We start from the raw sequence: 24,365 nt of genomic DNA, 5'->3' as shown, positions 1-24,365 counted from the left end.
GACGGTATCAGTAATAAGCAGGGTAGCAAGCCATCGGATCTCAGAAATTTACGCTGGTATCGCTGCAACAGATACGAAACATATGATATGACGGCAGACGTTAGCATCGCCGAGTAGACAGCAAAGTCTGGGTAGTTTCTTCCCATTCCGGACGGCGGGAAATCCAGGGCTACGACTAGGCATCCGCCGCCTGCGTCCACGACGTTAGACCATACACTGTCGCGCGCATGTTCATAATGGATGCGAGACTAGCTGCCTGTCGGTCATATAGATCCTTCCCGCAGTATTCCTGGCGAACGCCCCGTACCTGAGATGCGTCCATAGAAGACCAGATGGTCGATATCATTCGGATCCGCGGCTTGCGCCTTCTGCTTGATCCATCGTGCTGCACCTAACCCGACCCGACATGCTCGGAGATTGCGGCATTGGGTGTGCGAAGTATTTCGGATGCCCGAGGGAAAGGTTTTGGAAGAGCTGATTTTGGGCTCTACTCCAACCACAGTCTCTGTTGTAACAGACGATAGCTCATTGAACGAGGCTAGACAAAGACTCAGATGATGTAGTAGTTAGGACACTGAGACAATCGATGAAGGCGATGCTTGCTTACCTATGAATGCTAAAGCGACAGATTCTCAAAAAGGACCATTGAGACGACTGTGGAATGAGCCGAAGGCCAATGAGGACGGCTCGTGATGATGGAAGGTCAGTGCCTCGTCTATCTGGCACGTCATTATTAGAGGAACATGACAGTACAGCAGCACTCGGCACTATAGGGAGATTTCACGATGCATGCGGCGCGTCATTTGGAACTTCAAAACGGCGAGTAGCGCAGAGTTTTTGAGGGAGCCCGTATGCTCGTACGCTGGTTGAATACCTGCTGCCAGTCTGGTACTCTCCCCGTCCCCACCCCCATCTGTACCGCCTTTGGAGGAAATGTTGCGAGGGGAATTCGCCGCGCGGGTTGATCCTGCCTTAGTCGGGTCGCAATTATGGCCGGTGCCAAAGGCTGTGTGGGGGGCATAGCAATCGTCGTCCGTTCCTACGGAAGAGATCGGAGAGGGTCGTCTGCGATGCTTTGAGTCTGATCCGTATGTAGCCCATGGCAAGATCCAACTAGCTGTCGGAACACGAAGACGGTTCGGAGGCGGTAGGTTAATCTCGTCTTTGTAGAGCGATCGATTGCTTCCGTGTGGAATCCGGGATGACAGCAATATTAGGTTTGCTCAACAGTTAGACGAAGCTGGAGAAGAGACAGGTTAGCGAACCACCGTTACAATGCTGATGAGGTTCTACCTAGCTCCGGTTCGGAGTATCCACGGTCTGCCTCAGTGAACACCGCGGACGTTATTTGATAGTACTGGGCTTCCTGCACCCCGCGATGATTCTCTGTGGTCAGCAGTCTAGAGCTTGCAGATACGGGACGTCTGCCCTCTTCTTTCCTACGTACGCTGCCGCTCAAATGGCCACTGGCCGGCTCAAGCACTTATCGGATCCGCAATCGATTGCACAAAGGGTGTAAGATCCGCAAGACGCGCCTTGCTACATACTTAGGTTGCGATACGATAATCACGAAGTGTTGAATGCCATTGTGGTGGCTGCGCGATTTTAATGAAACAAGGGGCGAATGTCGACTGGCCATGGGTCACTGGGAAATTACATTTGAACCAGAGAATACATACCCCACGGCAGTCCCATGGGCAGTGATTCTCCCGGATTCCGAGCGTTCATGAGGCGCATCTCAACCAGAAAGGTCCTTATACGGTCGTGATGCGCCAGGATTGAGTCATGGCAGGGGGGCCTTACAGTCATGGTGGGGCTGTGATTGGGAGGAGACGAGGCGAAAGGTCCGGGTTCAGTCGCCGGCCATAGGCTTACCGTGGGAACGTGTTCGGCTATATGAAGGCTGACAGCGTTGAAACGGAAATTTGCAAGGTCCCTTTGTCCCCTCCCGCAAGCGCAAAACGTTGTCGACAGCGTTCTCTTCGCAACAGAACTCCTTTCTCTGATCTATGAAAGACGTCGAACCGCTTTGGTACGTACTCGTCCTGTTTCACCCGCATTTTTACGTTCTAATCGGGCCTGCAGTAGTACAAAACAGACGAACGAGATACTCTTCGGACCCCTTGCTTTCTTGGTTGACACTGACAGGCCACCTTAGGACCCGCAGCGTCCCACCTAAAACACACATCAATCGACTTCCCACCTTGGCTAATGGGATAATTGCACTGTGCATTCGCCGGCATCAGGTTACCTGCTACCGCCTACTGCATCTTGGAACCACATAGAGAACTAGAAGAAGTAGAAGAAAACAACACCGACCTCACGTCGTACAGCTTAGAACCCGGCCTATATCTCCTCACCTCACTAGCAATGATGCACGCGCTCAAGAGCCCCTCGTTCTTCCGCCCTTCCAGCAGACCGTCTTCTCCGTCTCCTGGAAGCGCACCTCCGTCCCGCCCTGATTCTAGCATCGGCACGCGGGAGGCACGTCCTCGGACCAAATTGTCATTGACGACATTCAGGCGACCTTCCCCTGCACCGTTGCCAGTCGCTGCTCCTCCTGCCACTCTCATTCAGGATGGATCGTACTTGGACGCGCTCAGTTTGAAACTTAGTGAAGGTGTATCCAAGGCGATGGCTCAAGCCAGCGGGCCTGCTAATCCCGGAGAGATGCTGAATGGGAGGAAGCCTATCCCCGCTGGTAGGGGCAAGGCCCTGGGCAATCTGATTGCGTCGTACGTGGGGTTCTCGCCGTAGTTGTTTCGTTATATCTCATAATCGGTCACTAGTGAGGTCAATGCTTCAAGGGACAATCCGCACTTACGTCGGGCCGTATTCCGGGCTCTTCAGCGGCCTCTGTCCGTTCTGCTGACGAATATCTCTACGGACCTTCTGCCTTTACTATCATCCCCTGCTTTCCTCTCGCCTCCGGTTCCTACCGTTCAAGCGCCCAACCCGAATCCTGCTCAGGTGCACGCGTTGGCACTAGCTACGTTTGCCGGTGAGCTGCTGGAGACCTTCGATGAATTAGGCCTTGGGTTGGAGAATGACAGCAGAGGCGACGGATTGAAACATGTCCGTGATGGGCTGGGGTCAGTCGTGCATAGGGTCGTCAACCCTCTGGTTACGGGAATCAAGAATGAACTGGCACCCTTGATAGAGGCTTTGGAACGTCCCAGCGCTTCAGGCACCGTCGTATCAAAGAGTACAGGCAAGGTTACGTCTCAGCATCCGTCCATTGCTGCTATGCAGCACGTCATGCCCATCTATGCCAGGGCGTTGGCTCGGTACACGGCGACGCCTGTGTCGCAGGCTTCCCTCGCCACGCTGATCATCTCTCTTGTATGGCGAGGGCTTGTCGCCCTTTCGCATCGTCCTGATATCACCAGCTCAACTCGACCCAGTCCACCGCCTAGTCCAAGCATGGGGGGTGTCAAGAAGCGCCGGGGATCGTCCACGACACCGCCTGTCACGCCGCCGGCTTCGAGGTTCACGATGAAGTTGCCTCCGTCCCGTCCGCCTTCACCGCCCGCCGTTCCGGTGCCAACTAGTGCCGCCACGGATGCTCGTGCGTTGTACGAGTTGCTCAACGTGCTTCCTCGTCCCGCCCCCGACAAGAAGTCGACCCAGCTGGCACGTGAGGCAGTGGACGAAGCTTTTGATGGGCTGAAGGCGCTTGTCTCTCTCCTTGAGGCTGTGCAAAGCCATGCGATGCACCTGAAGGCTGGAAGCGTGGAGGAACTCGAGAAGGATTTGGATGTCATTACTGCCGGCTTGCCCATCATGATCGCCCTGCCAATTCTTTTACGGGCGTATGTTTACAGCTCAAACAATGATATACGAGACCCGGCGCAGATGCGTACCATCGCGTCCATGGTTGGTTTGTCTGAGGAGGAATATCGCAAGGGCTGCCTTGCGGGCTACGGGCGCGCAGAGGAATACGAAGTCATGGTCGGGGAACGCGTATACAATGCTCTGCGCAGAGATGAAGGCTTGCGGCGGCAAACTGGACCTGCCTATGAAGCCGTGCTATTGTGGTTGGAGGGTCGCATCAATGGGGAAGAGGATTGACTGCATGGACTCGAATATCTTATATATTTATGCTTCTCAACTATAGCTAAGATATCCAGATACCACGTTCAACCGGGCATTTGTATCATACTGGTTTCTTTGGAATGGTCACTGTCGTTTGCCTTGACTGAGCTGCGCTGCGAAGAAAGAAATTTAGTAGGACGTACACAAGGGCTTCGGAAAACCAGCAATCTGAACAATGTCATCTCAATGTCATCTTGTCATGCAAGTCGACAATGGGTAGATGCCTCGGTCTCACGGCAACAGAGATGACAAGAAGAACCGCTGGGCTGCATAATCTCAGGTGGCCCTCCCCCGAGCAAGTACAGCCCGCGCCAGTTGTACATACTCCAAAGCAGCAGAGGGATCTTTACCCTCCGCCTCCGTAATCTTCTCCCAGTGTGACAATCCACCCTCGATCAGAGTCAATGCCTCCTCTTCTGTGTGCTCATCTACCCACCGCACGTATTCAGCTTCTTGCCAACCATGAAGCATGTGAGGCAGCGGGATTGCGGATCGCACAAGAATATGGTGAAGGACTATCAATGGCGGTAGACCAGTGGTGTGTTGCGGCGATGCTAATTGTGCATTGTCCAAGAAAAGAAGCGGCCTAGAGAGGGTTATCGTCACCACTGATCAGCATATAGGAGCCGAGATATTACTAACCTCATAGCCCGCAAAGCATGGTAACCATCGCCTACCGAACTCCAGTCTGCTCCCCGTCTTTTGGCCTGACTGTCTGTCATGAACGCGCTGATCGCGAATTCGAGCTCGGTCATATCACTGGTGAGTTGGAGTTTGCCGCTTTCTCCCAGTGGCTTGACAATCGAAACATGCAAGACGAAGGTCCTTAGGACATACTTCACGATCGTCGTAATCCTGTGAGCAAGGATTCAATTCGGTGCTCTTCAAAAGTAACGTGAGAGCACGAACCATGATCGCATTTCGTCGCCAATATTGAACTTGTTCAATATCTCCATCTTGACAAATGTTAATTTCTCCACAAGATCCTTCATATAAAGACTAGCACCGCCTCCCATGCCTGCCATGGGATCAACGTCTTTACCGAAGTCTGTCCTGTGGACTCGGGCGATGATGGCGCCTAGCTCTCGTTTTATTGCAGTCAAGAGAGGATCAGTCATCTTCTCATATGCGGCGCGAATTTTCTGGCGGGACAATGAGCCAAGGCAACATAGGTATGATACGGCATACCTTGACATGGGGGCTCAGAATGCTAGTCACGTTCTCGGGATACTCCTCCTCCAACTTTTGCAGCCGCAACCAGCAGTGATACAGCAACGAGGTGACCTGACCGTTCAGCACCTGCTGAGGGGTGGCTGTGGGGCCCATCAACGTGAAGGCCGACCGATCTCGTACCAACTGTGGTGCAAACGATGAGATGCAACGCTCCCATGCTCTTAAAGAGACATACTAAGCTGTCTGCTCGATTTAGCATCAAATCAAGGCTAGAAACTGTGTTTCGAGCCACGGACTTGATGAGCAAGGGATCAAACTTGGCGGAGTCGAGCTCGTTCGCGATACCCCTAGCGATATTGACTCCCTCGTTCGCGCCCGGTGGAGAGCGCATACCGCCAGCAAAAGCTTGGCCCACAGTTTCGTTGAGCTTGTTGCTGACTCGAGACAGGTAGATACCCTCGAAGGTGGAGAGAGCCCTAACGACAAGGATAGTTTCCGGGCTGTGGGGCTCTTGTCAGTTCCGCTGCCGGAATACTAGAGACAAGTTAAATGACCTCTGGTGCGTCGCGCTATAAACGGTATCCGTGTGTACGGCTATCTTGGCGAAGAACTCATGGAACAGCCTCAACAGCCGAGGATATCCGCCGCTCAGTGTTTGCTGCAAGAACGAAGATCCTACAAGGCGTCAGACGTAACTCGCTACTTGATCCTAGTGAAGCACCTTTGGCAGCGTCTTTGCATTGCTTCTCTAGGGCTCGACACAACGAAGACCAGAAGGTCGTACTTGGCCGATCCTCTAGCACCTGTCGATGAAGAAGCACATGGATCGGAATGGATATCGAATGTACCGTACTGACAAACTGACCTTCATGGCCTCGTCAAGGAAGACTGCACCGGTAACAGGATCTCTCTTCATTTTTAGTACCTTCTCCAGCGTATAAACCTGCACAACCCTAGAATCAGATTACTGCATGCAGCAGACTGTTAAAGCTCTGAACCTTGACGCAACATCCTGTCAGCTCCTCCACAAGCGCCTCCAGTCTCGTCCACAATAAGGCGTTCCATTGCGGCGCGGTGAGGTTTGTAGGCTCGGTACGGACACGCGACTTGTATAGGACACTTTGAGAGGTGGGCGCAGTATCTATAGTGAGGTACGGTCAACAAACCGACCAACTCAATTGCACAGCACGCAACGCAAATGAAGTTCCCGAATGCAAAGATACCACAACCTACCTTTGGTCACCGCATCCTTTGATAACTGCGATAAGTCGAATGCCGCACGTATCCTGCTATCTAAGGCACCGGCCAAGTCCAGTACCAGGTTCTGGACAACCTCTGGCAGGACCCGGAGATTGTGAGCGGTCTGCAGGGATGACGCCAGGAGCGATTGGTTCTGTATTCGCGTTGTAAGTTCAAAGATTACAGAAAGCGAAGCGATGATCAATGACGTTGCGGATGCGAACGAGGAATGAGATCGGCTAGATGAGCCAAGGGAGACGAGAAGCTGATTCCTGTATGACTTACCAAAGTTGCCAGCCCGGTGACTACTGTATTCTCCATCTCGGTCGTGATCTTAGCACGGGATGCCTCGATAAAGGGAACGTGGGCTGCCACGGCATTAATAGCGCGAAGTGGTATCGCCGGGCTGTCTATAGGTTCGTTCTCATCTTCGTCATCTTCGGTTGTAGATGACTGCGGCCTATCTTCGGGGCTCGTCCGGTTGTGTGCTGACTTGTCGCTGCCGGAGGGTTCTGCTTCCGTTTCAGGCGAAGCTTCGAGCAGCGCCGCTGTCGTCACCATGCGAATATTAAAACAACGTGTTATGGTAAATTTATAATTTAGCATTGCAGGGGTAGGATGACTGGGTGGGCTCACCGAGTTCGGCGATACTGAGAGCCGCTCTGGCGATAGTCCGCTCCTTTTCTTCCTCGTGATCCAATGCACGGGAAGGGGTGGCCTTGCCATCCGCCGAAGCGTCTGGAGCAGTCTCAGCAGCGTCCATCTCGGCCATCTGGGACTCGAGTCGTCGCGCTACCACGACAAACCTAGACATACGGCGTAACACATCCAGTGCCTGTTGCAAGCGCTGCAGTCGGGTGACATGGGTCTGTAGAGATTGATAGGGTGTGCGTATCTTAGAGCGAAGTCTAAGTGTGGGTTAGACGTATGCTATCATGTCCACGCCAGACGGACGAACTTTTCCAGTGACGTCTCTAGTTCCCCCAGTCCACCCCGGACTGATGTCAAGGAACTGTCTAATTCGCTGACTCCGGCAGCTTGAACCAGGAGTTCCTCGTGATGAGTAGTGACCTAGTACACAGAACAGTTCACAGCGTTAGGTTCGGACTATACGCGTCGCATCAACGTAGTAATGTCGGAACTATGCCATTCCATCAAGAGCACGACGTTCGCTCGCCTGGCAGATTCAGGGTACGAAGCGCGTACTGTGTCGATGGGTACTCACAACATTCTTTAGCTGTTTCGAGACATCCTCGATTCCAAAGTCCAACTTGGATATGGCTACAGAGATATCTTCCTTTGCGGGCTCAATTCCTCCGGCAACCTTGGAAGATGACTTGACAGGTTTTCCGGTAGATTGCTGAGGAGGGTATGGCTCGCCCGAAAGTATGGCATTGGCGTATTCGTGGGCGTCGAAATCAGGCCTAGCAAAGACGGAATAGTCTATCACGCAGCGTCAATGAGATAAGACGCCGTAGTCTGTAGAGACGACAGACCAGTCATTCGAGCTCAGCCGCGACAAATTCACAGCATTTGTATGTATCTCAGGTACTGGCAGGACAAACGTTCATAAAGGGCTCTGTCCACAAGACGCGTACCGATGCCTCAGACAGTTAAGCGCCGGGGACTTAGCGCTGGAAAGGCAGCAGATCGGAGTGCAAATCTACAGACTAGGATCTTCCGCTGCAGTCCCGTTGCGTCTTGTGGCTTTATGCCTCGTCGAAGCCGAACCTTTCTGGGACGCTGGCAGCGGATCTTCGCATTCCCGCAGTCAATCCGGTCTGCCTCATGTTTGTCTCGATGCGTGTCTGTAGAACTTGGTAGAGCGGTATTCAAAGACCAGCGCCCCTGTAAGCATCACGATTCTGCAGGCGCTTTGTGTCCCGCAGTATTGCTGGGTATCAGCTGCTCGCTCCATGCCGTTGGCTTCTAATTGGTAGGTACGTGGAGAAGCTTTGCTGGGAACGAAGTTATAGCTGGGAATGCCGCATCTAGTGAGAACAGCTGCGAGTGGCTAGCCTATCCCAGGCAACTACGATGCGCCTCGGTGGTTACTTTGGAACGGCCACGTTCCAGGGCATGTGCGCTCAGGATAGGCTCCCCAAACAGCCAGCGCTGAGCAGGGAGGATATGAATACCGGACGATAGCCTCCAAAGCCTTGCGAACACCATTGCATCTGTGGCGACCGACCTCTTCATTCTCGCTTTGCCGCCCTGAAACGTCGCATCTCAGATTTCTCCGCGTGACGTCAGCTACGGTATTATAAAAGCGCATGAACAAGCCCGCCCACTGTTTGTAGAGCTCTCGCGCGCTCTATCTTCTTTTCTGTCCAGCTCGAACTCCCTTTCTTTCCTATAGCATTGTTCACACGGAAGCTATAAAGCCCAGAGTTATCGTAGTTCCCTCCAAGGACCTTGCAGAGCAGAGGAATATCATCCACCCCAGTCGTACACCTCGAGATATGGCTTACCAATACTATCAAAGTCGCGGCAGAGGATGGGGAACAGACCAAGTACGTGTGCCCATCGTGATATAGTCCAAGTGCTGACATTCCCTGCCAGTACGAGTTTGTCCCTCCTCCCCCGCCCACCTTCCAGCCTCAGCCCTCCTGTAAGTCAGAATGCCGCCCGATCTTGTCCATAGCATTCATGACCTTGGTATATGTTAGGGGGAGGTTATGACTATTTTCGTGCTCATGCCATAAGCCCTGATCCGTGCGTAATATGCCTCCGTTTAACTCGGTGTTTGTCTAATTTTGACGGACCCGTGCAGATCCTTATACGACTCAGCATGGAGCCGAGTAAGAAACTACCCAACCGCTGGGGTAGGTTACAATGAGGCCAAAGTCTGGCACAGTCGCGCCTACGGGGGTCAAGTGAGTACCGAGTGGCATAATCTCTCGTCAATTGCTGACAACGTGTTGTGCAGGTCGATCTGGGCCAACTATCGCCGTATGAGATTGGTCATGCTGCTGCATACGAGGCCTGCCGCAATTGGAGATACAACACTTCATTGTATGAACCGATCGGCGGTGATCTCGAGAGGCAAAGAGAAGCCCTTATAGGGTTGGCCATGGCCGAAGGTACGCAGATGTCCTTCGAAGCCACGCGTAACACTGGCTGACAGTCGCTCTGCATTCAGCTACTCGCCTTTGGCACTATTCCGGGCGAGCACTAGATAGGGCTGGGCGTGAAACTGCCTGCGAAGCAGCTGCCGCGACAGCTCGAGTTATCCACGATCAGCAAAACATCGACGACGTACTTGGGCCGCCTCCACTTCACAGGCGGAGCTCCTACTCGTCGTTCCATTCCTCCGGTTCGGCTTCTCCCTACGATGCCTACGACTACGACCCAGCATACCCTGACGATGGGTATGTATCGGATCCCTACCGGCCCTCACGCCGCCGTTACTCGTCCTCGTCATCGCGCCCTCCACCGATCCAGTTCTCCAGTAGCAGCTCCGTCGGTTTCCCGACGATGGGACCCACGACCGCACCTCTGCCGATTCAGGCTTCCCCTTCGTACTCGTACCAGCGCAGACCTTCATTAAGTGGAAGCTATCCAAGTGGAGGCATGGTCCCTATGCCGACGCCGTCTCAGACTTATAGCGCAGTCCCTCCGGTATACAGTACTCCCTACGGAAGCCCTGCTGGAGGTTTCGGAATGCCACAGCAGCAGCCGTATACAGTATACGGTGGGAGTTCGGGAGGATACGCAGTGCCTGCTGGGTCGACAGTCATCATTCAGAATCCGTCAAGATCGAGGAAGCGTAGTCATCGCCATCGGAGGCACAGTACTGTGAAATACTGATGGTCTCGACTAGTGTAGGTTCTCTTCAGTCACTGTAATCGCATGCAACGAGCGTGTACTTGTATAATTGTGGCATGGTGTAAGATACGGTTCATTACTCAGTCCTTCATCGCAATGCTTTCTTTTCGTGCACAGAACATGCTATTTTTATATATGGGTCTTCCGTCAGTGAACCCTCGCATCTTTGCGAAGTGCCTGCAATGTTTTCGCCGCTGAATATTCTGCAGTGCAGCGGAGCCTTACAAGTTATTATGACTGGTCGGTGCCGCATTGCCACAGTCGAGCCACTCCGCATCGCTGCGCGTGCTTCCGATATGAGACATTCCCACGCATCCCGGTTTACCCAGAACAGTGACGACCCCTGTCCCGGATATTGACTATGGAAATGGAAGGAAATTCTGCCTTTCCATTTAACCAGCATGGGCGCAGGCGTAGTCGAGCAGCTTTCGACTGTTGACATTCCTCCCGGGGCATCCATCCATGCATGCCGTGAGTTTTATTACGTTTTCATTCAGGCTGCTCTTCGTGCTGATCTGGAAGAAATTGGTTCTGGTCGAGGCAGCGAGGCTGCTGTCTCTTATGCAATCGCGTCCCCCTTATCTCTATTTGCATCAGGCGGAAGAGGTCTCCTTGCTCCGGGGGAAATATATACATGAGCCTCTCGACGATGTTACCCGCGAGAAGTTGTGTAGGTATGAGAGTTTCCGGTGGCTGGATATAATCGAGGGCTTCCACAAGGTAGGTTACATTCCCCAACACAATCATACAGGTAATTGATGTAAACTTGTATACTCTTAAGGGTTCACTCGACCTGGCTGGTCGTCACTTCTCTCGTTATCTGCCTCTGCAGAACCTCTGGCGGGCCTTCCGCAAAGAGTTAATGGACGTCCAACAGAAGAGGCCATCGAGAGGCCAGGAGAACGGAACTCTTGAGTCAAAAGTGGAGGCAGTTGTACTACGTGATGAACCTGATGCCGAGAGTCTGCAAGAACTGCGTCAGAAATGGTCCATCGCATCAACGATCACTTACGAGGAGCTCCTCGGCAAAGCAGGTACGTCGACATGAACCCTTTATCAGGCGACTGTCGAATAATCGGCGTTCAGCTGCCATTGACTATGTCATGTCTGTTCAGCCAATGCCTATACTTCAAAGGCGACGTCTCATGTTCCTTCCCGTCGAATTGTTGGACGCCATAATGGGAATTGCGGAAGTACGCGACGCTCGTTTCTTCTCTGCAACCTGTCGCCTTTTACGGCGGATATCCCTTAAGTATATATACACGGTACGGTGGTTTGTCTCCCTAAAACAATTTCATCAGTTTGCTGATCCTGTCTTATTCAGGAGTTGATATTTATCTGTCGGATGTTCCCACCGGAAGACGGGGAATTCTTAGATCGACTTCGGGCGCATAAAGCGGATATTCAGAGCCAGTTGCTTCCGCAAAGGGATCGTTTCATGGCTCGACTGGACTTCGTGAAGTCTCGTCGCGATATCCTGGACAACATGAGCAAGATATGCATCATGGATCAGTGGATGACATGCCCGGAGGCTCTGGAGGAAGTGGGCGTGGTGGATATAGTGAGGCCCCTGGATGCCACTATCTGCACCGCCATTGGCGGCTTCTTACAGGCAGCCACGAGCCTGACGAGCCTTTTCTTGTGGCAAATTACCCTGGACCCTGCTATCTTTCAGGCAGTAGCAGCCATGCCGCGTCTTCGCACCGTGCACTATAATATGTGCGGTTTGGAATTCGACCCTCGCTGGCTAGTCAGACACGCGCGTTCGACCTCTGTGGTAAATTTGGCGCTTGTGGTCAATTCGGAAACCGGTTGGACCATGTGGAATGTGCTGCCGCTCTACCCCCAGGCCCGGGTCTGCACTATCTGTCCGAATCCAGGTCCCCTCCATAATCCCCTTTTCTTACCCGAAGACGTAGTGCAGGACAGTCACGCAGTCGCTTTCTTCGCCTCGGTCGAAAGGCTTTTCATCGATAGCTTTGACATCCCGGATGCGTTCACATTGCCGACCCTGTTTGGTCTCGCAGCAACTACAGGAAACGGGCTTCGCCTCACGCACTTCAAACTACACGCCGTCTACGGAATGAATCGCAATCAAATTATTGAACTCCTGACCGCTCTGTCTAGCGCGCCTTTGGAGGTCTTGATTTTGGAAGGTGTACAGTATGCGGAGCCCGACTTGTTTGAGCTCATAAGCAACGTCTTCCCCAACCTGATTGCCCTCACCGTATGTTACCGGCCGAATGACTTCCATCCGACGGGTGAAATCAAGTGGCCATGTCCTTCATGGGAGTATGCCCCTCACCTGCGACGCTTCCACCGTCTTCAGCATCTTGGTATGAATCTCAAACATGACATTGAATACTCGCCGAGGGATATGCTCAGCGTCGAGGAAGAATATGAGACGCTTCCCGAATGGGACGAAGATGCCCTGGACGACAATGATTGGACTATCGCTAGGACCTTCAGCGTCTCATGCCCGTCACTGAAGACATTCCTGTTCGTGCCAGGTCCGAGGTCTAGTAATTTTGGCATTGAAATCACCAGGAACGGTTCAGAGTCACTGTTCACAGGGAAGTTCGATTCGCACCTGCCCATCAAGGACTTCAATCCGCGCTACCACGACATCCTATTCAATACAATGTGCTCTTGGGAGGATAGGGATGACAAACAAGGGTACATGACTGGGAAAGAATTTACACATTAAATGGAAGTGGGGGATTCGAAGTTTCGAGGAGTCTGGGTAGGTCGATTTCGTGTTTCTTGCTTCTGATTCTGTACTGGTACTTAGAAGTTCGAAATGTTATATCTCAGATGTACGTTGCGGTCGTTTATCTAAGCTTTGCTACTGTAGCTCAGGCGGGTAATACAAGAATCATTATAACTGTATGGTAATCCGCCTCACCGCCTCTGTCGAGCATCCATGCACCGGGTAGCCACAGGCCACACGGTGCAATTATGCCACGTGGAGATCTGCTTACATCACGATACATCGGGATGGTCTCCCGGTTCCTTTACCCCAGAGTCCCAGACTGCAGACGCCCGAACACAGATCTGTCAGCTGCAGACGGAGGGTACGATGTCCCAACTTCTCGTACGCACTACTGCCCGTCGCGCGACCCTTGGCTTTCCTCTCTCGTCGCGCGTCGCTTTCCGCCTCATGTCGACCAAACAATATAACAACATCCTGACGTCCAAGCCTGAGACCGGCGTTGGTCTCATCACTTTGAATAGGCCCAAAGCGCTCAATGCCTTGAGTTCGCCCTTGATGTTGGAGTTGAACGAAGCTTTAGCGGAATTCGACGCCGATGATTCGGTTGGAGCTATTGTCCTGACTGGATCCGAGAGGGCGTTCGCAGGTGTGTGATACTCCCTGCGTAGAATGGGACAAGTTACCAATGCCAGGTCAGCCGGTGCGGATATCAAAGAAATGAAGGACAAGGAATGTGAGTGTTCTCTGTTGTTCAAGCTCAGCCTAGGCCTGACAGTCTGAGACGCATAGTTTCGGATGTGTACAAGAACAGATTCCTTGAGAACTGGACAGCTATGACCAAAATACGCAAGCCGGTCATCGCTGCTGTAAGCGGTTATGCTGTGAGCATGCTCCTCCTTGATATGCCGTGCAAAGGAGTCTGACTTAACATGGCAGTTGGGAGGGGGTTGTGAACTTGCCTTGATGTGCGACATCATCCTCGCCTCACCTACCGCGGTGTTTGGTCAGCCTGAAATCAACCTCGGTGTCATACCAGGAGGGGGAGGGACACAGCGCCTGGCGCTGGCGATAGGCAAATCACGCACAATGGAGCTTGTTCTTACCGGGCGTAATTTCACGGCACAAGAGGCAGAGAAGTGGGGCGTAGTGAGTAAGGTGGTCGGAGAGGGGGAGGGACAAGTGGTTAAGGAGGCCGTAGAGATGGGTAAACTGATAGCGAGCAAAGGCCAGATCGCTGTGCAAGCAGGAAAGGAAGCCGTCAATGCCGGTACGTGTCTTTGCTAGCTCATGCCTTCTAGCGCACTGAAAACAAAGGCAGCTTATGAACTAACTCTGGCTGAGGGCCTCCGTTTCGAGAGGAGACTGTTCCATGGCCTGTTCGCAACGAAGGATCAGAAAGAGGGTGCGTATCGAGGTGACACTGTCTATCCACATTATTAATGCTCTCCCCAGGCATGGCAGCGTTTGCGGAGAAAAGAAAGGCGAACTTCACTCACTCATGAGGCGCAAGTTGATAGTGAATATATATGATACTGTTGACCATAGATTACTTTGCTGAGTTGGGAGGTGGTCATGGAGGTATCCGTCGATCCTTTACGTTCAACTGTGGATGGACTACATGACAGCAGAAACGAAAAGAAATTCACGCCTCTCTTATTCCTGGGTCTCAGGGAAGATCATGGGGTTCAAAACGTACCGCTCACATGTACAGCTGAATCCTATACACCCGTTAATCATGACTTCGCCCAGCGGAAGACGCTTCCCACAAGGAAGCCTAGCCGCAAAGGTGGATGAGGACCTTATGTCACCTTTCAACGATTTGTATGCTTACCGACTCCAAGAGCACCCATGATTCTCTTACCCGTGACTGAACCAGGTTGATGAGCCCTCGACATATTCAGCGCATATACGCCTGTCACCGCCAACGCGCCTGTTCCAATGACGCGACAAGCGAAGCATTCCTGTGGCGAATTGACTAGAGCCCCCTGCTGTTCGACCTTCTGTATGTCACCCATGGTAATAGAGGAAGCGATGTGATGCTCAATCGATGAGCGGTCGATAATAGTTATATGTCGTTCAGATACAAAAGCTCAGTATTATTGCCGAGGTACGCGTTACGTGTCGCGGCAGGGTGAGTGACAGTACGCGTAACGCGGCTTGCTGCTTCACAACTCCTTGAAGTCTGTCTCCCATCCGTGTGAGGGCGTGGACAAACGAAGACAGCGTCGCAAAATCCGATTTCACAGGTGGTTCACCGATCTCTAGCGTATGTCGCCCATGGAGAAAAATACTGAGCCTTCCGGATCGGTGGTCGAGACGTTCAAGGCCTATTTCAGCGGCCATTGTCTGAGGGGAACGGATGCATTTGGTGTATGCATATATTCCGACCAGTCCCCACTTGGCTGGCGTCTGGGCCTCAAATGCCGTGCAGGGAAAGGTATCACTGGAAAGCCCAAGATGAACTTCCTCTTCGACCCAAAATCTGTGAATCCTAGGTTGGGTCGGTTGTACATCTCTATAGACGTCAGGGAGGAGCATGCGCTTCAATATCGCGAACTCGTGGAGGCCTTCGAAGTGCAGGCACTTCCTGATGTCTCTCCCAGTAAAATTGGTTCCTGGGAGATTAGTGGAAGTTGTCTGGCTATTCGTTTCACCGTGGCATGGGGACCAGGGCGAACGAGGCTATCGAAGTCTGAACCCGAAGGACCAGTTAGGTCCGTGGCGATGCAAAAGTCTCTGGCGGACTCTATGCAGGACGGCCAATTTCTTGACACCCGGTTCTTTGCGTACTCCAAAAGACGGCACTTAGGCCGAGTCGATACGCCGCTCCCTGTCTATGCTAATAGTGAGCTTCTGAAGGACAAATCGCCTTATTTTACCACTCGTAAGTCATCAAATATGGGTTTCGGGGTAATCAATACTAATCCCGTCCTTGAGTCCTGTCAAGCGAAGACTTCTCTGAATGTTCCCTCAACGTGCTGGAGGGTGGCTTTCCGAAGGATCAACAGTCATTTTTCGATGACTATGATTACGGGTCAGACAGTGACCTGGAAGATGAGACCCTGTTCCAAGAGGAGACTTGTGACAGTGAACCTGCCGCGCTATTATCTGCCGAAGCACAGGCGAGAAGTCCGGGAAACGCCAGGGATATCGGCCTCGTCCACAGCTCTGAGAAGTAGGTACATTGTTATCGATCCTCCAACCATTAACATATGGGCTGTGACAAAGTGATGGATCCGAGTCTGCTTCTCCTGCCGAGCAGATCACATCCGGAGCCGCCACGCCTCATCGCTTGCACGGTAGGTGCGGACGAACTGTTGTCGTGAAGGACGTCGCACATAAAACGTAAGCCCAAACGATCAACTAAGATCTTCTACCTGAATGCCGTTGCGAGGGACACCCGTACAGATTCCGCGCCTTGATATACTACCTCTACACCCGCAATGTTGCATTTGCACCTCTGAGATCGGAGCGACGGCCAGTCGACGACGACAGGCCGTATCTCCCGCTCTGCTCTCCCAAATCTATGTATAGACTGGCAGATAAGGCACGCATTTCTCCTTGTTCCTCAGCATAATTATATTGATTCCTGTTAGCTTGGCTTCGAGGAGCTTAAAGAGCTCGCCTTTCAGGCAATCAAGTCATGTCTGTCGGACAGTAACATCGTTCATGAGAATTTCACCAAGTTCACCTCACTGTAAGTACTCAGTTGTTTGGCTACTGGTATTGACCGCACAGGAGCCTCCTGCCATAGGTACGACGAGATAAGATTGATGGAGACAGACATTCTCTGTGCTTCCACAAATCACGCAGCGGTGAGAGAACAACTCCCGCGAATGATAGAGAAGATCGCGGACGGACAACTGCGACATTCTGCCCCAATGCTCTCATCCCTGGTCCTAAAGCTTGCTAGCCAAACACCTTCACGCAAGTAACGTGACCCTTGCGCGGCGCCGCCCAGGTCTCGCTTTGGGGTCCACCCCACGTCGCGTATTGGTACCCGTCGGCTGACGTTTGCAGGGCTGTATGTTCCCCACAGTACATCAGTCTTGAACTTACTATATCCTGTTCCAATCGCGACCGGACCCTGCCTATTAACATAGATCATCAGTCCTGTGAGGCAAGGAGATATTCGACATAGCGCACTGATGTTATCCGGTCTTTATGGCGTCAAGGCGTCGCTGATGGGAGCAAGAGACGGAGACAGTGTCGACTACAGGAGTATCTGCCCATCTCCAGGCCAGGTCCTGAGTCCAGTGTCATATCGTTTTCGAGAAGTCCCTTCATCTCGCTCTCCCAGCTTGGGTACAGACTATCCCCAAGCCTTAGGTTCATTGCTTGACGGGCAAACCTTGTGAGTATGCTCATGTCCGTGGCAGCTCCCTCCAAGCGGTGACTCCGTGAGATTCGGCGCACGAATCCGATTCCTGAGCAATACGACCGCCGCAACCGGAGGTACCTTGAGATCTGCGAAGACAGTACATTGGCCGGACGTCTAGCGGTGTTATCGCACAACATGACGCGTGTACTAGGCCACAGCATAGGGCCTTGAGAGTAACAACATGACTTGCCTCGGCGAACATGACCTGCATACGTCCTGAGGTACAGTCATAAACACTCAAGGCGACGGATGAGGCCCGATGATATATAATGCACAACATGGAAAAGACAATGACCCGAACATCTACTCATCTGGTACCTCGATCTCTCCCGAGTTGATACCGTCGATAATATCGTGTGGAGGTTGGCCGTCAACCGTGCATCCAACACTCTGCGCCGTACCCAAGATCTCCTTCGTAACACCAGCCAGGTCCTTCGCCAAGGACTTCGACCGCATTGTCCGTGCGATGTCAAAGATTTCGTCGAGGGGGATGTTGCCGGAGTGCTTGATGTTCTTCTCTTTTTTCCGGTCACGGGGAGGCTCTGAATGCCGCGAAGGACGAGATTAGTGGAACTCATGGGGTTCTGCGTACCACTTACCCTTCAAAGCCTTAATGACAAGGGAGGATGCGGAAGGAACGACAGAAACGGCGGCTTGCCGATTTTGAATGGTGAGCTGGACAGTCACCCGCAGACCCTTCCATGCACCCGTAGCCTTCGCGATATCTTCCCCGACCTTCTTCGGTGACTACCCGCGCCATTCTCTCAGCACTGTAATCAGTTCCAGTACTGAACATCACATACCAGACCGAGAGGACCGATTTTGGGTGCGAGGGCAGAGGAAGAACCAACTTCACCCCCAGTCGCACGGAGCTTGATGATCTTAATTTCGTTGGGATCCTAGCATTCACGTCAATAACGTTGCAATGTCGTCGAAGTCGTTCTGTACTCACGAACTTGGGGGCCATGGCTGCGAGAAGTGTGTCCTGCCTAGTATCGGGTCCGGTGTGGCGGCGAGGACTGGGCAAATTACAGTTCAAATCCCGAATTGCCGAACTGTATAGCTTCGGCAACACCCGCTTCTTCCAGGTCAGATTTGGCTCTGTTTGTCCCTCGGAAAACATACCAACCATGTTTGAACCAGTCTTAATGACTTACATCATCCTGAGGAATGGGTCTGGTGCCTCTAGCGTTCGCCGAGTGTACATGTTCATTGGCGACTATAATCGTCGTCGTATAAAGGTTATTCTATCGATGACCGTGGATAGCGCTGCCTGTCTCGGTATGCATTCATCTTCACGTACAGTATCTTACTATCTTGTTAGCGCCCTTCTCTGAGATCGATAGGGTAATCATTCGGAGTCGCTATGTACGCGTCCCGGCACACACACTGTGACCCATGATTTTGTGACGCGGAAGCTGGGCGCGAACGTGATAACATGCATTCGACATTCAATATCACTGCGACTGAGATTGAGCTTACACAAAGCCCCCTTAGGTCTTACGTTCCTTATCTGCACTCATCCTCCCCGAAAGGTACGTCCAACAAGCGCTAGCGCCGTCGAACCTTCAAGTGCAGTGGTGACGTGCGTCTAAGCGACACCCAGGAGAATTGCCTGCAGCTTGATGGAGTATAGGCTGTAATTCATTGTCATCTATCGGGGTGACACCCTGCGGCAGTGCCAGAATGCTGCGGGAATCCAAAGAATCCCCACGGAGAAGAGCGCAGGTGCTTTGAATACTTTACGTGGTGCTCGTCATGTCAACTATCAGAACGCCTGCGGGCTGGCGTCCGGCCGTCTCATGAACGCGTCCTTTCGGCACGCCACAGCTCACCAATACAGGCGAGGCCCCATGCCTTAAAAGAAAGCCTCGGTAGGGATCTGAATGTACAAGGGGGATTTCTGTTCCTCGACCAATAGGGCCCGCTATGGCAGATAACACTAAACAGAGGACGATGCCGTACGGTCAGTTTTTCACCTCGCCCGTACTGATATCCACCAACCGATGCCCCCAGTCCGCCTCGGACAATCTGGTTTGAAGGTGTCGAAGGTGATCCTGGGTATGATGTCGTATGGCAGCAAAGGATGGGACTCCTGGGTTATCGACGACGAACAAGAAGTTTTCAACCACGTCAAGATGGCGTAGGCGGGGTCTTGAAGTTTCCCTGGCTGGTAAAATTGACTACTGCGCCCATAGATACGATGCTGGTATCAATGCCTTCGATACTGCCAATGTGAGTGTTCTGCCCAATTTCCCGCACATGATCGAAGAGATATGTTTTAGATGTACTCCAATGGATTGTCGGAGGTACTGTTGGGGAAAGCTATCAAGCAGCTACAACTACCTCGAGACGAAATTGTGGTGATGACCAAGGTTGATACCCTCTTACATGCTGCCCCCATACTACTCAGTGATGATATTCAGGTTTGGGGTGTTGTGGGCAAGACTTATGATACTCATGCTTTAGCAAATCGCTTCACGCCGGATGAGAACGGCTACGTAAACCAGCATGGACTTAGCCGGAAGGTGTGTACTCCGAGCCCTACCACGTCATAGCAGGAGCTGAGTTAGTTGCCTGGGCACCTAGCACATCTTCGACTCCGTTAAGCACAGCTTGGAAAGGCTGCAGCTGGACTATATAGACCTCCTGCAATGTAAGCCTCTGGTTACTCAGAGCCACCTCCGTCTTGATGTTCCATAGGCCATCGCTTTGATGACGAAACGCCGGTGCAAGAGACCGTACGGCGTATATTCCGCACTGCATATGTCAGGCGAGACACTGACAACCATATAGATGCAAGCCCTTCACGATGTCGTCAAAGCTGGATACGTTCGCTATATTGGCATGAGCTCTTGTGATGCGTGGCAATGTGAGTTTCTTAGTATATCCCTAGATATCCGTTAATGAGGATGCCCTAGTCCATGTTATGCAGAGTACGTATCCGCAGTAACTTCTCGCCTTCCTTTGGCCTGATGTTTCCCTAGACTACGCTATCAGTCACAATCTTACGCCATTCATTTCGATGCAAAATCATTACAACCTCTTGTATCGAGAAGAAGAGCGGGAGATGTTCCCAACTCTGAAGGTCAGCGCGACGTCCGCAGACCAGTGGGACTTGGTGTTGACCATCTTTCCCGCCCCCTATAGCACTTTGGAGTTGGCTCTATCCCATGGTCGCCCTTGGCGAGGGGTCTGCTCACCAGACCTCTGAACGCCAAGACTTCTCGCGGTTCCGTTGACTTGTAAGGATCTCTCACGACATGTGGCCCAAATGTGGACTATTGAATACCTTCCATATGGTTGTACAGGTTGATCGATGCGTACATGGGAGGGGACGGTACACCTGAAGTCATCAAGCGGTGAATGCTGCGTTTCTTTGTTTGGTCTCACGAGCCTAACTGATGAGATGTAGAGTCGAGGAGATCGCAAAGAAGAAGGGTGCTAGCATGGCCCAGATTTCTGCCGCATGGGTCATGCACAAGGATTGTGAGTCATATGCCCGCTCCAGGTCCGACCGTTCTCATACGGTTGGGCAGGCGTGGCTGCGCCTATCGTCGGAACCACCAGCCTGAAGAACCTGGAGGATATCCTCGGTAAGGATCATACTAACGCCACGACCTTCGCGTTGGTACTGACTTGACCATTGCGAGCGCAGGCGCTGTCAAGCTCACCTTCACCAACGAGGAACTGGCGTATCTCGAAGAGCCCTACAAACCTCGAGGAGTCATGGGTCACGGAGCAAGCCTGCGTGCGTCTATCAAAAAGTAGGAAACGTATCGTCCACGCCTGGTGTTATAGCCTGTGATTTGTGTCTGACTAATCGATACAATTTCGCGCTACAAAAAGATATGTCATGTAAGGTATAGCGTAGTCGCACTGACCAGCGCGTATCATCAAACACGAGCTATTTCGGCCTTCATCTTTGTCCCTGTAAAATCACAGGTGGGGACCCTTGTGCTCTCGACATCGGATACATTTTCAGCGAAGGTATGACCTCGGTCATAAATGGCTTGAGGGAGGAGCGGCAAAGGAGGCATCACCTTACGCTCCATTAGCAACTGCATACGCCCTGGTGAGCGCCGAGTACTTGTCTGACGCAGAGTCATCCTACCTTGAGAGCACTGCACACCCACTGCCTCGAAGTGGAATCATCTGCATCCTCAGGAATTTGGACTTCCTTCAAGAGTCCCGCCAGTCCCATCCCCGTAATATCGGGATCTAGCTTGCATACGAGGACCGCAGCAACCATTCGTTGATCGTAGTTGCTGACTTGACTGCCTTCGTAGCTCCACCAACCAGATCCGTCGCGTCCAACACGTTTCAAATGAAAACGCCATGTCTGCACTTTGGATGGGTCTGGTTTCTTGGGGGCCAAGGCTAGCACAGGATGAAACTTGGTTTCACCTAGTCCACCGGCGTAGAAAAGAAGGTAAAGACGGGGTTTATTCCGTCTGATGCTCGTAGGCTGTTGACTAGCATGGGTGAACAGACATCGGGTGATCAGGAGTAAATTTACCCTGGATAGAGCGGCGACATCGGATGGCTCATGGGGCGGCATGTCTGGATAGTGTTCCAATTCTTTACCGCTTCAATAGGAGTTTGAGGCGTTCAATTCCAAATCGTTGTGCAAAGAAGCAATATATATACCAAAAGCAAACACCTCCGGTCCATGGGGCAGCAACCGGTATGTCGCGTTCACGATTTAATTGTGAGCGACACTTGGCCGTAGCAAGGTTTCGAACAATTGAGTGACGGGTGAACCACTGCTGACACGTCATGACTAGCCAATCGGAGACGCGCACGATATTGAGTTCACACGACTAGTAGAAACAATTGAATGCCATTCGCTTGCGCTGTTCATCATGGCTGCCGTTGTAGAGTGCGTTGCATTTTCCAGGACATTTCATGGAACACATTCTATAGCTAGCCCTAGTAACCTCAACAGGCTATTACGCGCCGCCTACTTGAAGAACAACAAAAGCCAAGCCAGGCGAGCATCTCGACATTTTCCCGGCGCGCCTTCCCACCCACTGCATACCTCCACTCATGTCATTGGAGGTGCATAATATGCTACGGATATACATCTTGGATTGTACCATCTGGAACTCTGGGTCTGTTGGTGACAATCAGGCAGGGCGCCCTTCTGAGACACAGTGTAGATACTCACACCCCTGTCACTTCTCATACTAGAATAGTAGGGATCCATGTGCGCGCCCCAAATACACTTAGAGGCCTCAGGCTGCCTGTGCCAAAGCGCTTTGCGAAGTCGACCACCCTTACTCACTTCTAGCTTCGCCTGACAAGTACTGCATTATCTATGTCGCGTCTACCTCCGTTCCTGCCTCACTCGAGGCGTCCCGCACGAACTTGTTGATAGGGCATCAAGGATATTTAGAAGTGATGCTGAACCGCACAGGATCTGTGTTCCTGTATCTCTGTCGTATTGACTTACATACTAACATGCTTTCTGGTTCCGAATCAGACTGTTAAACTCATACTCCCCGGGTTTAACCACTTTACGCTGCTACAAGAGTGAAGAGTTGAGCGCAAACTTCGCTGTACACGATCGCAGGATATCGCACTTACATACACCTGTGACGATGCGGTCCTGAGGATCCAACGAAGGGGAATTGGTCCATAACTGCCGGAAAATAAAACCAGACCAAGTCGAGCGGGCCCTTTGGGGTGACGGCCAGGCCGACGTGCTCAAATCAGCAATGCTTACTCAGATCGGCCATGGCCACACTTTACCGAAACTAGGGGATATGAACTGCTGAGAGAACTTCCTGCTGCTGCTGCGATGCCATCAGTATAGTGAGGGCGCAAGCATCTATGTTGCAGGCTGGGCCCCCATGCCGTGGCATCCCAAGGAGGTTACTGTCCCGCTCCGATACACCGATACGGGGGAAGGATCAACCAGAACGCTGGTATGGAGGGGCATATGTTCGTGTCGCGCGCGACACAGATTCTCATACAGAAGAGCCACAAAAAGCTCGGGATGCAACGGAATGGTTTATTCGAGGGCGTGAGTTTATGATTACTGCGAATGATACATGTACTTGCTTTGCTGAACTGTCGCCAGGACTGCGGCAGATTCGCCATGATATTCTATCGCGATGGCCTGCCCTTAGTGGAGCCCTTGGGTCATGGGGAGGAGGGCATCCTTCTACCTGACATTGGCTTGATCGACTTCGGCAAGAACATATGCGATCTTGTGGAGCGGTATTCACAACCTGACGTCTCCTCCAGTCAATACCAAGCCTGAAAAATAGGATCAGTATATCGGATAGTATACCCTAAACTTCACCTGCTGGTGTGCTTGCCTAGCAAGGTTATAGAGATCGACTTCGAACTTGACGCGTTAATTGGAATGTAGATAGCTTATCTCTCTTCCACAGAATTATTGCATACTTCGTGCTATAGCTGTACTTACGGCCGAGCCTAGGCTCGTGACCGCCTCTCGTAGCGTGATTGAGGGCAGAATCATGCTAGAGAGGCTGGTGGATTTGCCGTGGGAACCCGGTTCACAGAAACTAACTCTATTTCGCCGAGCAGCCGCTTACGTTTCCAAGCTGAGATTGAACTGTTCACCTGCCCTTAACCTGAATTTGCCGGCCCTCGAGAAGATCGAGATCCAATAAGAAATGATTTGTAGTCGACTACAGTTGACTACAAACGCGGCAACTGAGCCAGTCTAAGCACGACTTAACGTTATCGAGGTCTCTCCATCTCCTCATCCCGGTCTCAGTGCTGCACTACCACGCCGTACTCGTTGCCTGTCTACTGTCTAATAAACATAGAACCCCTCTCTCCTCTCAAGAAATTATCGCTGCAGCTGAACGTTCACGCCAGCAGCGACTCGGACATACGCTGGCTACCCCGGGTCCACAAGTTTGCGGAAGAACATAGCTTGCGAGTAGAAATAAATAGCCA

At 52.1% G+C, this 24,365-nt stretch overlaps 8 protein-coding genes across 8 annotated transcripts; 6 read left to right on the top strand and 2 right to left on the bottom strand.

Annotated features, from left to right (window-relative positions):
- Positions 1–1,927: 1,927 nt before the first annotated feature.
- GLOTRDRAFT_115406 (uncharacterized protein) lies at positions 1,928–4,235 on the top strand. The gene is made up of 3 exons (XM_007866382.1): positions 1,928–2,032; positions 2,086–2,735; positions 2,790–4,235. Exons 2-3 carry the CDS (start codon positions 2,371–2,373, stop codon positions 4,069–4,071), a joined length of 1,647 nt encoding a protein of 548 aa, XP_007864573.1. The 5' UTR covers positions 1,928–2,032; positions 2,086–2,370; the 3' UTR covers positions 4,072–4,235.
- GLOTRDRAFT_110592 (uncharacterized protein) lies at positions 4,159–8,076 on the bottom strand. The gene is made up of 16 exons (XM_007866381.1): positions 8,004–8,076; positions 7,733–7,950; positions 7,466–7,578; positions 7,144–7,415; positions 6,793–7,055; positions 6,502–6,661; positions 6,267–6,409; positions 6,134–6,211; positions 5,990–6,071; positions 5,823–5,943; positions 5,504–5,768; positions 5,284–5,451; positions 5,005–5,237; positions 4,738–4,950; positions 4,239–4,681; positions 4,159–4,182 (listed from the first exon to the last, which is right to left on the bottom strand). The coding sequence occupies exons 1-15, from the start codon at positions 8,008–8,010 to the stop codon at positions 4,372–4,374; spliced, it is 2,646 nt and encodes an 881-aa protein (XP_007864572.1). The 5' UTR covers positions 8,011–8,076; the 3' UTR covers positions 4,159–4,182; positions 4,239–4,371.
- A 2,620-nt stretch (positions 8,077–10,696) lies between these two features.
- On the top strand, positions 10,697–13,223 carry GLOTRDRAFT_137801 (uncharacterized protein). Its single transcript, XM_007866380.1, has 5 exons — positions 10,697–10,806; positions 10,880–11,055; positions 11,117–11,369; positions 11,422–11,600; positions 11,660–13,223. The coding sequence occupies exons 1-5, from the start codon at positions 10,737–10,739 to the stop codon at positions 13,040–13,042; spliced, it is 2,061 nt and encodes a 686-aa protein (XP_007864571.1). The 5' UTR covers positions 10,697–10,736; the 3' UTR covers positions 13,043–13,223.
- Positions 13,224–13,495: 272 nt separating this feature from the next.
- Positions 13,496–14,550, top strand: GLOTRDRAFT_38114 (enoyl-CoA hydratase; the record flags this gene model as incomplete). Its single annotated transcript, XM_007865733.1, has 6 exons — positions 13,496–13,694; positions 13,746–13,781; positions 13,838–13,929; positions 13,985–14,315; positions 14,367–14,450; positions 14,501–14,550. 6 exons carry the CDS (start codon positions 13,496–13,498, stop codon positions 14,548–14,550), a joined length of 792 nt encoding a protein of 263 aa, XP_007863924.1.
- A 706-nt stretch (positions 14,551–15,256) lies between these two features.
- Positions 15,257–16,227, top strand: GLOTRDRAFT_120638 (uncharacterized protein; the record flags this gene model as incomplete). The annotated part of the gene is made up of 2 exons (XM_007866379.1): positions 15,257–15,932; positions 15,986–16,227. The coding sequence occupies exons 1-2, from the start codon at positions 15,317–15,319 to the stop codon at positions 16,225–16,227; spliced, it is 858 nt and encodes a 285-aa protein (XP_007864570.1). The 5' UTR covers positions 15,257–15,316.
- A 1,287-nt stretch (positions 16,228–17,514) lies between these two features.
- On the bottom strand, positions 17,515–18,438 carry GLOTRDRAFT_137798 (uncharacterized protein). The gene is made up of 4 exons (XM_007866378.1): positions 18,382–18,438; positions 18,233–18,328; positions 18,029–18,176; positions 17,515–17,971 (listed from the first exon to the last, which is right to left on the bottom strand). Exons 1-4 carry the CDS (start codon positions 18,394–18,396, stop codon positions 17,733–17,735), a joined length of 498 nt encoding a protein of 165 aa, XP_007864569.1. The 5' UTR covers positions 18,397–18,438; the 3' UTR covers positions 17,515–17,732.
- An 899-nt stretch (positions 18,439–19,337) lies between these two features.
- On the top strand, positions 19,338–21,646 carry GLOTRDRAFT_110588 (Aldo/keto reductase). Its single transcript, XM_007866377.1, has 17 exons — positions 19,338–19,395; positions 19,446–19,572; positions 19,628–19,664; positions 19,715–19,804; positions 19,856–19,957; positions 20,019–20,085; positions 20,133–20,170; positions 20,226–20,301; positions 20,351–20,365; positions 20,417–20,517; positions 20,580–20,674; positions 20,741–20,791; positions 20,845–20,918; positions 20,969–21,025; positions 21,088–21,196; positions 21,279–21,490; positions 21,544–21,646. The coding sequence occupies exons 1-16, from the start codon at positions 19,359–19,361 to the stop codon at positions 21,289–21,291; spliced, it is 1,089 nt and encodes a 362-aa protein (XP_007864568.1). The 5' UTR covers positions 19,338–19,358; the 3' UTR covers positions 21,292–21,490; positions 21,544–21,646.
- A 1,715-nt stretch (positions 21,647–23,361) lies between these two features.
- GLOTRDRAFT_127830 (uncharacterized protein) lies at positions 23,362–23,697 on the top strand (the record flags this gene model as incomplete). The annotated part of the gene is made up of 2 exons (XM_007866376.1): positions 23,362–23,457; positions 23,515–23,697. 2 exons carry the CDS (start codon positions 23,362–23,364, stop codon positions 23,695–23,697), a joined length of 279 nt encoding a protein of 92 aa, XP_007864567.1.
- Between the last annotated feature and the right edge of the window lie 668 nt (positions 23,698–24,365).

Source organism: Gloeophyllum trabeum (genome assembly GCF_000344685.1).
Source record: "Gloeophyllum trabeum ATCC 11539 unplaced genomic scaffold GLOTRscaffold_00004, whole genome shotgun sequence".
Lineage (NCBI taxonomy): Eukaryota > Fungi > Basidiomycota > Agaricomycetes > Gloeophyllales > Gloeophyllaceae > Gloeophyllum > Gloeophyllum trabeum.
Note: the sequence above shows the minus strand (reverse complement) of the source record. Positions and strands in the feature narration are given on the sequence as shown.

Coding starts and splice junctions, on each gene's coding strand:
- GLOTRDRAFT_110588 (XM_007866377.1), top strand. CDS start 19,359: ATGGCAGATAACACTAAACAGAGGACGATGCCGTACG. Junction 20,086..20,132: donor CTATATAGACCTCCTGCAAT/GTAAGCCTCTGG, acceptor GATGTTCCATAG/GCCATCGCTTTGATGACGAA. Junction 20,171..20,225: donor AAACGCCGGTGCAAGAGACC/GTACGGCGTATA, acceptor ACAACCATATAG/ATGCAAGCCCTTCACGATGT.
- GLOTRDRAFT_137798 (XM_007866378.1), bottom strand. Junction 18,177..18,232: donor AAATCGGTCCTCTCGGTCTG/GTATGTGATGTT, acceptor TGGCGCGGGTAG/TCACCGAAGAAGGTCGGGGA. Junction 17,972..18,028: donor TGTCATTAAGGCTTTGAAGG/GTAAGTGGTACG, acceptor CGCGGCATTCAG/AGCCTCCCCGTGACCGGAAA.
- GLOTRDRAFT_115406 (XM_007866382.1), top strand. CDS start 2,371: ATGATGCACGCGCTCAAGAGCCCCTCGTTCTTCCGCCCTTCCAGCAGA. Junction 2,736..2,789: donor CTGGGCAATCTGATTGCGTC/GTACGTGGGGTT, acceptor ATCGGTCACTAG/TGAGGTCAATGCTTCAAGGG.
- GLOTRDRAFT_137801 (XM_007866380.1), top strand. CDS start 10,737: ATGGGCGCAGGCGTAGTCGAGCAGCTTTCGACTGTTGACATTCCTCCC. Junction 10,807..10,879: donor GGCATCCATCCATGCATGCC/GTGAGTTTTATT, acceptor TGGTCGAGGCAG/CGAGGCTGCTGTCTCTTATG. Junction 11,601..11,659: donor CCCTTAAGTATATATACACG/GTACGGTGGTTT, acceptor TGTCTTATTCAG/GAGTTGATATTTATCTGTCG.
- GLOTRDRAFT_110592 (XM_007866381.1), bottom strand. Junction 7,416..7,465: donor CTAGAGACGTCACTGGAAAA/GTTCGTCCGTCT, acceptor ACCCACACTTAG/ACTTCGCTCTAAGATACGCA. Junction 4,682..4,737: donor CATGCTTTGCGGGCTATGAG/GTTAGTAATATC, acceptor AACCCTCTCTAG/GCCGCTTCTTTTCTTGGACA.